Genomic DNA, 13,356 nt, shown 5'->3' on the forward strand with positions numbered 1-13,356 from the left:
TCTGCATATAGATGATAACTGAACCCAGAAAGCTGAACAAGTAAATGGGATAGTACAGGGAAAAAAGGAAAAAGGACCCAGAAAAGAACCTTGGAGGATACACACAGTTGGAAGTATGATATAGATGAAGATGTAGTAAAATAGACTGAGAAGGAGTAATTTAGCAGGTAGGAGGAGGGCCAAGATAGAGCAGGGTCACAAAAACCCAGAGAGAAGAGGGTACAATAGGAGATGATCAACAGAGTCAAATGTTATAGACTGCTCAGGAAGGATGAAGATTGGGAAAAGCAATTAGATTCGGCAGCAAAGAAATTACTGCTAACTTTGAAAAGAACAGTTACAGTTGAATTTTAAAGCCAGGTTACAGAGGGATTGAAAAAAGATGAGAAAAAAAAGGAAATTGAGGTACTGAGTATTTTTCAAAGAGTTTAAAGGAAGGAGAAATATAAGACAAAGGCTATGGGGGATGGTAGGATAAAATGAGAACATTTTAAGGATAGGAGAGAGATAGGTATGCAGGAAGTAAATAGGGAGCCAGTAGATAAGGAAATATTGAAGAATAGAGAAAAAAGTGGGATGACAGTGTGGCCAATTTGCTGGAAAGTACTAGGGGAGACTGGATCCAGAGTACCTGTAGACGAAGTGGTCTTAGCAAAGAGGTCTAACTCTTCATCAGAAAATAGAGTGAAGGTGGAGTGAGGGATGATGTAGGATAAATGTGATATGAGTAAAGGGGGAGAATAAGGACTTCATGCTGGTCAGCCTTAAAGTTTTTGGTGAAGCATGATGTGAGATTCTCAGTTGACACTTGAGGAGAAATAAGAATGTTTGAAATAGCAATGGTGAGTGAGATAAGGAATCTGTTAGAGGGGAGTAGGGTTGCCTTGCTACCATGAAGGTCCAGTTGTAATTAGATAACATAAAAAGTTGTAACTAGATAACATAAAAATCAGCTCAGTTTCATGACAACCTCTGGTTTCATTCAATATTAAGAATGGAGAGAGCAGATGATTGTTATAATCCAAAGTTGGGTTTGCAATAATCATCTAATTGATCTCCATGCTTCAAATCTCTCCCCACTCCAATCCATCCTCCAAAGAGCTTCCAAAATGATTTCCTATCTTTACAACATCTCTTATAGACATCTCCTTCTTTCCACTCACACAACAAAAATTCTTGCCCCGGCCCTCATCACTTATTGCGTGGACTATTTCAATACACTTCAAATTGGTCACCCTGACAGAAAAGGAAACTGAGATCTAGAGAGATTAAATGACTTGTGCAAGCTCACACAGTAGTATGAATTTAACCCAGGTCCACTAGCTCCAAATTCTCTGCCAGGTGAATCAGTAGAAGGGACTAAAAAGGACTCCTATTAAAGCCACCAATTCTTTGCAAAAGTGAATAAATACAAATGAGTAGGCAATTTGAGTCCAGAGATGTGAGGATATATGATGTTTTATATGTTTGAATTGTGTTGGATTTATCATTTTTCTCAGTGTTTTATGACTCACCAGTATGAATTATATAATAACATGTTTCTTTTCCTCTTATCTACCTTTAATTTTTATTTTATTAATTTTATTAAGACAGAGGCAAATGTTTTTATAGTTAAACAAATCATAAGATGACAGATTTACAGTTGAAAGAAAGCCATCTAGTCCATTCCTCTTACTTTATTTTGCTTTTTTTTTGTGAGGCATAGGGGTTAAGGAACTTATCCAAGGTCACACAGCTAGAAAGTGTCAAGTGTCTGAGGTCATATTTGAACTCGGGTCTTCCTGAGTGCAAGGCTGGAGCTTTACCCACTGTGAAACCTAGCTGCCCCCAATTCCTCTTATTTTATAGATACCAATCTCAGGCCCAGAGAGGTCATGACCTGTCCAAGATTATACATGTAGCAAGTGACAGAGATGGGATTCAAACTTGGGTCCTGGGACTCTGGAGTCAGTGCAAACTCCACTGACTAAAATTCTCATCAGTAGTCAGGACTGGAGATATTAATATGGGAATCATCATGATTGTTTATGAGAAGTAGAGTTGCAATAGATAGAGTGCTGACCTCAAAGACAGAAAGACCTGGATCCAAATCTCATTTTTGACATATACTAGTTTTGTGACCCTAGGCAATTTATTTAATTTCTCTGTGACTCAAGCAATTTTTTAGACTTTCAGTTGTTGAACAAAGTCCTGACCAGTGGCAATACAGGAAATTTTTTTGCTGTTTACTGCCCTCCACTTAATCTATGGGCAAAAATTCAGCATCCCCAGATTTTCAGCTTCAGTTCCACAGAGTTATAGTTTCTTCTATTTTTATCCATGTGTAAATAATCATATTCCTCTGAGCAATTTTTGGTGTAATATGTAGGCAATATTTGTAATACAAAAAGAATTCTTGATATTTCAGGTTTCTGACATCTTTGAGAAGTGTTCTTTAAGACAAGAGCCTGATAGCCCAACAAAATATTTCTAAAAAAGCCAGAACTGGGAATGATTGTTGCTTCAAAACAAAACAAGAAAACAAAAACCAAGTTGAGATAATTACATCTGTGTAATATGCAAAAGTTTGGGCTATAATATTCCTCAAGGTATACTGAAGTTCCTGAGTCTCAAGTTGAAATTGCCTAAGGGATGGAGTAGGTCCCTGAAAAGAAAGCATGAAATTGTTTTCCCGGAGCAGCCCTTGTCCTCCAGAGCTTGATCCCAGTTTTAGGGACTATGGAAGAGCTAGAGTTACACAGCTGAATGTTCTGTGAGATCACCTTAGTAGTCTCATGCAGGACTTCTTTCATGTATCAGAAGCATAAGCCAGGTCTGACTGTGTTACTTCTCCTATCGCTCTGGATAAGAGAGAGAAAAAATCTCCCCGGTGAAAGTCTTCCTGCAAAAAGAATATGTTATTGGTGCTGGTATTTCTGAGAATCTTGTGTTTGATCACTTCATGAAAAACTGTTCCAGGAGAGGAACCCAAAGCCTGTTGGGATTCTAAGATGCTTTAGAAATCAAGTCAATAGCAGATAAAGAAGAAAATCACACATGCTTGAAGGTAAATAGAAATTTTGATATTCTTTGATCACATCAAGAGTGTTCTTATACTTGGCCAAGTGAAAAGAAGTATTTAGAAAGTATCTGGCAGGTCATTACAAGCACAGATTATTATGAGTTTCTGAAATTCCAATGTAGTCTCTGGAGAAGGAAGCACTTGATGTGCAAACACAGGAGATTGCTTACCAAGCAGCAAAGTTTTATGGTCAATGGACTCAGGCTTAATGATGACTAGACTACTGAGGTGAATTTAATGATTTGGTAACAATCATTTTTCATATATTGAATCTTCAATAGGGAGAACAAGAGGTTAACGATGCAAGGAAAAGCTTCAAAATTTCATCAACGGCCTACTGAACATCCCCACTCAAATGTCCTATAATCTTCTCAAGTTCAAAATGTCAGTGTGGTACAGTGAAAAGAACATTGGCTTTGGAAGCAGAGAACCTTGGTTCAGAAAGTCTCAGGCTTAATGTGACATTGGGCAAGTCATTTATCCTGCCTAGGTCTTGGTTTATTCATCTATAGAATGAGGCCATTAGACTACTCAGAGTTTGCATCTGAATAACCAGAAACACCTGGCTACTGCTGACACAGCTTAGTTTAACCTGTCCTTATTATTTATTTTTATCAACAATGTCAGTAGTCATAAAACTGTTTCTTCTCAGGAGCAATTTTAAGCATCTTTTTTCTCACAGAAAGAGGAGATTTGAGATAATTATTCAGAGATCTTGGCTGGTGCCCTCTTTCATCTGATAGGTCTATGTTGTGTACTCCTTCAGGGTTAGAATTGTGCCTCATCCACCTTTGGGTCTTGGTGTGAAGGTTGCAATAGGAATGAGTTTGAAGAACAAGATCATGGGATTAAAGGTCATAGTGTTATTGAATTAGAGCTTGTAGAGACTGTAAACTCAAAGTAATCTAGCATCCTCATTTTATAGAGAGTGTTAGATGAGTAACACCCTCAATTGGTGTTGTTACTCCAATAGTAAGAACTATTGGAGATGTTGCTACTCCAATCAGATGGAGTAATCTAATTGGAGTTAGATTACTAACTCCAACAGTTAGCAATAGGTGAGTAAACTGAGACCTAGGGAGGACACATGACTTGCCCAAGGTCACATTAAGCCTCAGACATTTTGAACTGAGATTCTCTGACTCTAAAGTTAGTGTTCTTTTCACGGTGCCGAACTGACGTTTTGAGTTTGAGAAGATTATAGGACATTTGGGTGGGGATGTTCAGCAGGCCAATGATGAAATTTTGAAGCTTTTCCTTGGGTCATTAACCTCTTGCTCTCCCTATTGAAGATTCAATATGCTAAAAATGATGGTTATCAAACTAGACCTCAGTTTCCTCATCTATAAGATGAGGGGATTGGACTAGATGATCTTTAGATCTAGATCTGAATCGATAATCCTATGATATGGGTTACATGTCTAATTGAGTTTTTAAATGGGTGTCAATGTTTATTGACTGATAGATAGGAGGGGCTCAGTGAATCCTTTTTGAATGGAATTGAACTTCCTTTTCAATACAGGCTAGAGCTACAACTTCCAGGTTCTAGTCTCTGGCTTCTTCCTTGATATCAGCTTGCACTAATTGGTTAAGTCCCCCCTTCCTAAGCTTCCCACTCCCCCAGGGACCAATCACTAAGCAACTATTCTCTGTCTGAACTGCTATAGGTGAAAGAAAATGTAATGGAAGGACTCAACTGGACATCTAGGAAGGAGTTTGTTCTACTGGGGTTTTCAGAATACCCGAAGACTGAAATGTTCATCTTTCTTTTATGTCTGGCGATGTACATGGTAATCATATTGGGGAATACTATTATAATTATTCTGACTATCCTGGATTGTCACATTCACATCCCAATGTATTTTTTCCTCAGTAATCTCTCCTTCTTAGATATCTGTTTTACATCCTCTTTTGTCCCCAAAATGTTGACTAACTTCTCATCAGGGAGAAAAACCATCTCCTTCTCTGGGTGTGTGATCCAAATGTATATCTTCCTTGCTGTGGGGTCCACAGAGTCTGTGCTCCTAGCCACAATGGCCTATGATCGGTACATGGCCATCTGTAATCCCCTCAGATACCCTACAATCATGAACAAGAGACACTGTGTGCAGTTGGTGGTTACATCCTGGCTTGTAGGTTTTCTCAACTCTGCTATGGAAACAGCTCTTGCAACAAGGTTGCCCTTTTGTGGGAAAAATACAATTAATCATTTTTTTTGTGAAATCTTAGCCATACTAAAGCTGGCCTGTGTTGACATCTCTTTGAATGAAATTGTTATGTTGATAGACAGCATAACACTTGCATTCTCCCCATTATTGTTAATTATTATCTCCTATATTTTTATTCTCTCTGCCATACTGAGAATCAACTCTGCAGAAGGGAGGAAAAAAGCTTTTTCTACTTGCTCAGCACACTTGACTGTGGTGACTGTGTTTTATGGGACTGTCTTCTTCATGTATATGAAGCCTAAGTCCAAAAATTCAATTACAGACAAATTTATTACGTTGTTCTATTCAGTGGTGACCCCCATGCTGAACTCCATCATCCATAGCCTGCGGAACAAGGAGGTGAATGCAGCTATGAGAAATGTGCTGAAAAGACTTCCATTCAAGAGGTGATAATTAGATACTTAAACCTGGTCATTAGCCCCTTTCTCCTCATGATTCTGACACTGGAAAAGTGAAAGTTGAGTTGATATTGTATTCAGGTGTCTGAAGTTTTTTCCTTCTTTTTTACTTTTTGAAGCAAAGAGTTTCAAATATAGGTAGAACAAAACTCCTGAAGATGAACTATCACCCATCAATTTTTATGGGAATTTCTTCTAACATAGACTGAATTTTTCCAACAACAAAAAAAAGTATACAACTGGTAAAGAAAAAATGCTCTCTTAGTATTGTTACCTACCTCTGCCCTAATTCAAATATATTTCCTGCACCAATTAAAATTTAGCCTTTAAAATTTAAAATTTAGCCTTTATATGGAACTTACATAGATTAAGTAGTTCACCAATAATACCTTCCTAGCTCCCAGTACCCTTTCCCCAAAATATTATAATGGTTTTTGCATGAGACCATGCACCAAATGTGATGAAATAAAGACCATCTTCCCTATTTTATCTTCTGGATGATATTGAGTTCTTTTCAATGCTGTCTCTGGGGATCAAGAGATTTTTTTTCCCTATTGGGTCCCTGATTCCTAAAAAGAGAATGAAAAAGACTGGTTGATAAAGAGTAGTAAAACCCAGCCCAGAGAAATAATCCACACTAGACTGATGGCAAATGATGTGGTCCAAGGAAAGATATCAGTGGAACATTAGAAAACCAGATAAGGTCAAAACTAGATGTTTCCAAAGGCAAACAATCTAGAAGGCTAAATGGCAATCTATGAACTCAGTCTGAGAGTAAAAAATCTAAAGTGGGGAAAAGAAAGGAGATCCACACAAGACAAGGCTAAGAGAGTACCACAGAGGAGGATAAGTAGAATTGTCAGTTGCCAATTTCTCTCATGTAAGGTGTCAGTCCAACATCATGAGGTTGGTATATTAACAGTGCTCTTTAATTACTCATTTATATCCATTCAGCTATCGGCCAAGACATTTTTCGTTGACTAATCAACACACAGTCATTTATTAAGGGTCTACTATGTACTAGACACTGGGTTAGATGCTAGAATACAAGACTATAAAAAAACTCTGGAAAGAGTTCACATGTTTTCAGGAAGATAAAAGTATATACAAAATAAATACAAGATAATTTATATGGGAGGAAGTACTAGAAGCTGGCAAAGATCAGGAAAAGTTTCACATAAAAAACAGTGTTGGAGCAAAATTTCAAAGCAAACTAGGGAGCCTAAGATGTGGAACTGAAGAGGGAGTGTGTTGCAGGCATGAGATACCATGAGGGGAATTAATATATAAGTCTGAAGTCAGATTGTGAAGGGGTTTAAAAGTCAAACATAAAAGCGTGTTTGATCCTACCAGTAATAGGGAGAAACTGGAGTTTATTGAGCAGAAGAGTGGCATGATCAGGCCTAGGCTTTGATAATATCAGCTTGGTAACTGCATAGATCAGGGATGGGGAACAAATTATGAGGTTTCTTCAATAGTCCAGGATAGAGGTAATGAGTAGAGAGAAGGAGGGGTTAAGAAAAATGTGGTGGCAGAATCAATAAGCCTTTGCTTATCAAATGTGAGGTGAAGAAGGAGCTAAAGGGGCAGCTAGGTGGCGAAGTGGATAGAGCTCTGGCCTTGGAGTCAGGAGGACTTGAGTTCAAATCTGGTCTCAGACACATAACACTCACTAGCTGTGTGACCCTGGGCAAGTCACTTAACCCCTTTGCCTCAAAAAAAAAAAAAGAAGAAGAAGGAGCTAAAGATGACTCCAAGGACATGCATCTATTTGCAAATCAAAGTATCTATCTAGCCATGGATCCGAATGTTCTCCTCACTTTCCAAGCTTATCTGGAAGTATTCATTATATCTCTGGATTTAGACAGAGAAGGGGATAGCCTCTTATTATAAAATTTTAAGAAGAAGAAAGGAAAATTCAGTGAGAGCAAATATCCTGACCAAGATCATAATACATAACAGATCCAGAATTCAAGCTCCCATCCTCTGACTCCAAATTCAGTATTCTTGCCATTTCTACTTGTCTCCCTACAGTTCAAAAGTCAAAATTTAGAGACCACTAAACAATAGTGGGAAACACCACAGTGACTCAGTGAATAGAGCACTGGATCTGGCATCAGAAAGACCAGAGTTCAAATCAGACCTCAGAGACCTACTAGCTGTGTGACCCTGGCCAAGTCACTTAACATATTCCTGTATAAAATCGGAGGAAAAAATCGCAAACTACTCCAGTACCTTCACCAAGAAAACCCCGTGGACAGTTGGTTCACAGGATCACAAAGAGTTGGACATCACTGAACAACTTAACAATAGTATAGTATAGTAAGGGACTGAGAAAAACTAACAATGGGGAGCCAAGATGGTGGAGTAAGAAGTAAGTTGCTCTCACCCTCCCTTATTGACCTCTGCAAGACCAGAAAATATCACCCCAGGAAAATCCCTGGAATAGCTGAACCAGTAGAAAGATGGGGTGCAGCAGTCTTGTAGCCTAGAAAGCTTGGGGGACTAACAGGAAAGACCTCTCTTGCTCTGGGAGATGGGGAGCAGTACAGAACAGGAGGCATCCCAGTAAGCTAGTGGAAAGCCCCACCCCAGCATGCCATGGGGAGATCCTGAACCCCAGGGTGGTGGAGCAGGCAAGCACCAACATCAGGACCCCTGAGTGCCTCAGTATGGACAGGGGAACCAGTAGAAACTGGCTTAGAAAACCACCACATGCCATGGTGTTCTCTGGCAGCCAAGTTTCCTGGTGCCTCAGCAAAATTCTGGGAAGCACAACTGCAAGAGGTAAACCTCCAGGCTGAGAGAAATCCTGCAGCAGCAAAACATCCCTGTGCAAGGCCTGGGTGAGCAGGAGCCAAAGAAAGGAATACAAGACCCAGGTGAGCAGGCATCCTCCAAGGGCCAGATTCAGTATCCCTGCCCCTAGAGCTACAGTGTTGCTGATTCCAGCCCAAGACCAAGTGAGCTGCCAGAACCACTTCCAACTGCCAGCACCTGAGGTCCCAGCACACAAAGCCAGTGACCAGACCCTGGGCTCCCAGAACAAGAAGCTTGGGTCAGTGCCCCCTGTTCTTTAGCAGAAGAGTTCAAATTTTTTTTAAAAGTCAGGAAATAAGCAAACATCATGAGCAAAAAGAAATGTACAATGACCAAAGATTCTTATTATGGGGACAGGGAAGATCAAGGCAGAAATTCAGAAAAAGGGCAACACTGTCAATGTACCCACATCTGAAACCTCAAAAGGAAACATGAACTAGTCTCAAGCCCAAAAAGCCTTCTTAGAAGAGCTCAAGAAGGATTTTAAAAGTCTTATAAGAGAGATAGAAGAAAAAATGGGAAAAGAAATGAGAGGTATGCAAGAGAGAGTCAATAGCTTAAAAAAGGAAGGACAAAAATTAACTCCTAGAAAATAAGTCCTGAAAATAACAGCATCTCAGAAAAAGAAATTGAACAAGCAATCAATGAACTCCCTAGGAAAAAATCTCCGGGGCAAGATGGATTTACAAGAGAATTCTAGTAAACATTTAAAGAACAATTAATTCCAATACTATATAGATTATCTTGGAAAACAGGTGAAGGAGTCTTACCAAATTCTTTTTATGACATGAATATGGTGCTGATACCTAAACCGGGAAGAGTCAAAACAGAGAAAGAAAATTATAGACCAATTTCCCTAATGAATATAGATGCAAAAAAATTTAAATAAAATATTAGCAAATAGATTTTGCTACTTATCACAAGAATAATACGCTATGACCAGGTAGGATTTATACCAGGAATGCAGGGTTGGTTCAAAATTAGGAAAACTATCAGCATAATTGATCATATCAACAATAAAACTAACAGAAAATACATGATTATCTCAATAGATGCAGAAAAAGCTTTTGACAAAATGCAACACCCATTCCTATGAAAAACACTAGTGAGCATAGAAATAAATGGAGTCTTTCCTAAAATGGTAAGTACCATCTACCTACAACCTTCAGCAAACATTATATGTAATAGGGATAAGCTAGAAGAATTTCTGATAAGATCAGGGGTGAAACAAAGATGTCCATTATCACCACTCTTGTTCAATATGGTGTGAGGAAGGAATTGCTTCTTTAGCAATTAAAGAAGAAAAAGAAATTGTAGGTATTAGGCAAAGAAGAAACAAAGCTATCACACTTCGAAGATGATATGATGATATACTTAGGGAATCCTAGAGAATCAAGTAAAAAAATACTTGAAATAATGAACAACTTTAGGAAAGTTTGAGGTTATAAACGAAACCCACAGAAATCATCAGCATTTCTATATATTATGAACAAAGCCCAACAGCAAGAGATAGAAAGAGAAATTTCATTTAAAGTTATTGTAGACATTATAAAATATTTAGGAGCCTACTTGCTGAAACAAACCCAAGAACTATATGAACACAATTACAAAACACTTTTCACACAAATAAAGTCAGATCTAAATAACTGGAAAAACATCAATTGCTCAGGGGTAGGCCGAGCCAATATAATAGAAATAACAATTCTAAGTTAATCTACTTATTCAGTGCCATACCAATCAAACTACCAAAAATTATTTTATAGAGCTAGAAAAAATAATAAACAAGATACATTTGGAAGAACAAAAGGCCCAGAATATCAAGAGAACTAATGAAAAGAAGTGCTAGGGAAGATGGCCTAGCTGTTCCAGATCTTAGATTGTATTATAAAGCAGCAATCATCAAAACTACTTGATACTGTCTAAGAAATGGAGTGGTGAATCACAGAATAGATTAGGTACGTAAGACACAGTAGTCAATGATTATAGTTATCTACTGTCTGATAAACCCAAAGACCCCAGCTTCTGGGATAAGAACTTACTAGTTGACAAAAACTGCTGGGAAAACTGGAAAAGGGTATGGCAGAAATGAGGCACAGACTAAAATCTTACACCATATACCACAATAAAGTCAAAATGGGTTCACGCTTTAGATATAAAGGCTGATACTATAAGCAAACTGGGAGAGCAAGGAACAGTTTACCTGTCAGATTTATGAAGAACAGAAGAATTTATGACCAAACAAGAGATACACTACAAAATGCAAAATGGATAATTTTGATTACATTAAATTAAAAAGGTTTTGCACAAACAAAACCAATGCAACCAAGATGAGGAGGGAAGCAGAAAACTGGGAAAGAATTTTTACAACTAGTGTCTCTGATAAGGGACCCATTTCTAAAATATATAGAGAACTAAGTCAAATTAACAAGAATACAAGTCATTCCCCAGTTGATAAATGGTCAAAGGATATGAACAGGTGATTTTCAGATGAAGAAATTAAAGCTCTCGGTAGTCATATGAAAAATGCTCTAAATTATTATTGATTAAAGAAATGCAAATCAAAACAACTCTGAGGTACCACATCACATGTATAAGATTGGCCAACATGACAGAACAGGAAAATGATAAATGTTGGAGAAGGTGTGGGAAAATTGGAACACTAATGCATTGTTGGTGGAGTCGTGAACTGATCCAAACATTTTGGAGAGCGATTTGGAACTATGCTCAAAGGGCTATAAAAACATGCATCCCTTTGACCCAGCAATAGCACTTCTAGGGATGTATCCCAAAAAGATCATAAAAATGGGAAAGGGACCCATATGAACAAAAAATTTTATAGCAGCTCTTTCTTCGAATGATAAAGAATTGTAAATTGAGGGGCTGCCCATCAATTGGGGAATGGCTGAACAAGTTGTGTTATATGAATATAATGGAATATTATTGTGCTATAAAAAATAATGAGCAAGCAGACTTCAGAAAAACTTGGAAAGACTTGTATGGACTGATGCTGAGTGAAGTGAGCAGAACCAGGGAATGTTGTACATAGTCACAGCTACCTTGTATGATGACTAACTTTATTAGACTTAGTTCTTCTCAGTAATGCAAGGATCTAAGACATCTCCAAAAGTCTCATGATGGAAAATGCTATCCACATTCAGAGAAAGAATGGAGTTTGAATGCAAATAAAAGAATACTATTTGCTCTTTTTTTTCTATTGTTTTATTTTGTTTCTTCTTTCTTGTGGTTCCCCCTATTGGTTCTAATTTTTCTTTACAACATGAATAATGTGAAAATATGATTAATAGGAATGTATATGTAGAGCCCATATCAGATTGTGCACCTTCTCAGGGAAGGAAGTAGAGAGGGAGGGGGAGAAAATTTAAAACTCAAAAGCTTATGGAAGTGATTGTTGAAAACTAAAAATAAATTAATTAATTTTAAAAATGTAAAAAAAAGAAAAAAGAAAAAGAAAACACATATATATGAAGTGCCTCAAAAGAACAGCTCATATTTCTTATACAGAGAAGTTGTTAACCTCCGAGCCTTCTGTAACAACGATATGTTACAGAAGACATTCAAAGTTATCCCATCATGAAAAAAAGACCACTTCTTACTCATTGCAGGCCAGTAGGATAAAGAACCTGGAAGAGACAGATACAAGAAGCTTCTTTAAGAATACAGCTCCCCCTCCTTTTCAGGTCTTTCACAAGGCTTAAACAACCTTTAAGTGTACTAGTTCTTCTATTAGTCATGTAACTGGGTTAAACTACATTTCCAGAACCAGAACTTCCTGTTCTAGTAACCAGGTAGCAAGAACATGGATGGAAACATTTTAAAAATAAAAGATCCAGGAGTATATGTCTCCTCACTTTGGATTGAACGGAGGACAATTTTTCAAGAAGGCATTACTTAGGTCAAAAGAGGAAAGATACAAGAACTCCTCTCTCTTTGCCTCCACAGTGAAGAATCCCTTTCAAGGGTCATCCAGTGGTACTTCCCTTTAGTTTATAGCCTCCATCACCTAGGTTTTGATCTTTGGGTTTGTGGTTCTTCAGGCTCAACCACCATAACTATAGTCTCCAATCCTGGATGAAGCCTCCATCTTTATCCCTCCCAAACTTTTCTTCTGATATTCAAAAGGGTGAGATTCTCAAATCCAGGGCTTTTGAGCCAAGGCCAGAGCATAACACACTACCAAGAGTAAAGCCATGAAAAAGAGGATTGGTGAGGAAGCCCATTATATTAACCTGTAGAGATTTTTTTGAACCTCAGTTCTGTAAATCAGTATATTAGCTGTTCCTCCAAAACATACGTCATCTAAAATAGAATAAATAAGAAAATCATTGATAAAAATACTGAGGAAAACATGAGAAAGAAACAGAGTTTGGGGACAATTTGAGACCTACTTTTAAGATTCTATTTGAGATCCCCCTCTAAGTTGGCATGAATCTGGTAGTCATCACTCATTGGGTCCAGGCATTCTATCAGCAGCAACAAAAGTCAATCTAAACCTACTACCATACATCTCTCATCACTCCATTTTCACCACAAGAGAATTATTGGTCAGTCTCACTCATGATCAGAAATGCCAAAAGGCTAATCTAGACCAGGAGCAGGACTCATGCCATAGCAGATATTAGTGTGCATGTCCACTATAGGTAAAAATTTGGCAAGGGACCCACATGTGGAGAAGATGACAATTCCTATTTAGAATGCCAACTCTCTGTAATTAGACAGTTAACTGGCATTTATTAAATGCCTGTTATGTACCAGAAACTATGCTAATCACTGAGGATACAAAGAAAGGCAAAAAACAATTTTTGTTATCATGAAATTTACAGACCAATAG

At 37.9% G+C, this 13,356-nt stretch overlaps 1 protein-coding gene across 1 annotated transcript; it reads left to right on the top strand.

Annotated features, from left to right (window-relative positions):
* The first annotated feature begins 4,743 nt into the window (after positions 1-4,743).
* Positions 4,744-5,679, top strand: LOC114041282 (olfactory receptor 13D1-like). The gene has a single exon (XM_027859665.1). It carries the CDS (start codon positions 4,744-4,746, stop codon positions 5,677-5,679), a length of 936 nt encoding a protein of 311 aa, XP_027715466.1.
* The last annotated feature ends 7,677 nt before the right edge of the window (positions 5,680-13,356 follow it).

This window comes from Vombatus ursinus, unplaced genomic scaffold (genome assembly GCF_900497805.2).
Source record: "Vombatus ursinus unplaced genomic scaffold, bare-nosed wombat genome assembly UNPS02014171.1, whole genome shotgun sequence".
Taxonomy (NCBI): domain Eukaryota; kingdom Metazoa; phylum Chordata; class Mammalia; order Diprotodontia; family Vombatidae; genus Vombatus; species Vombatus ursinus.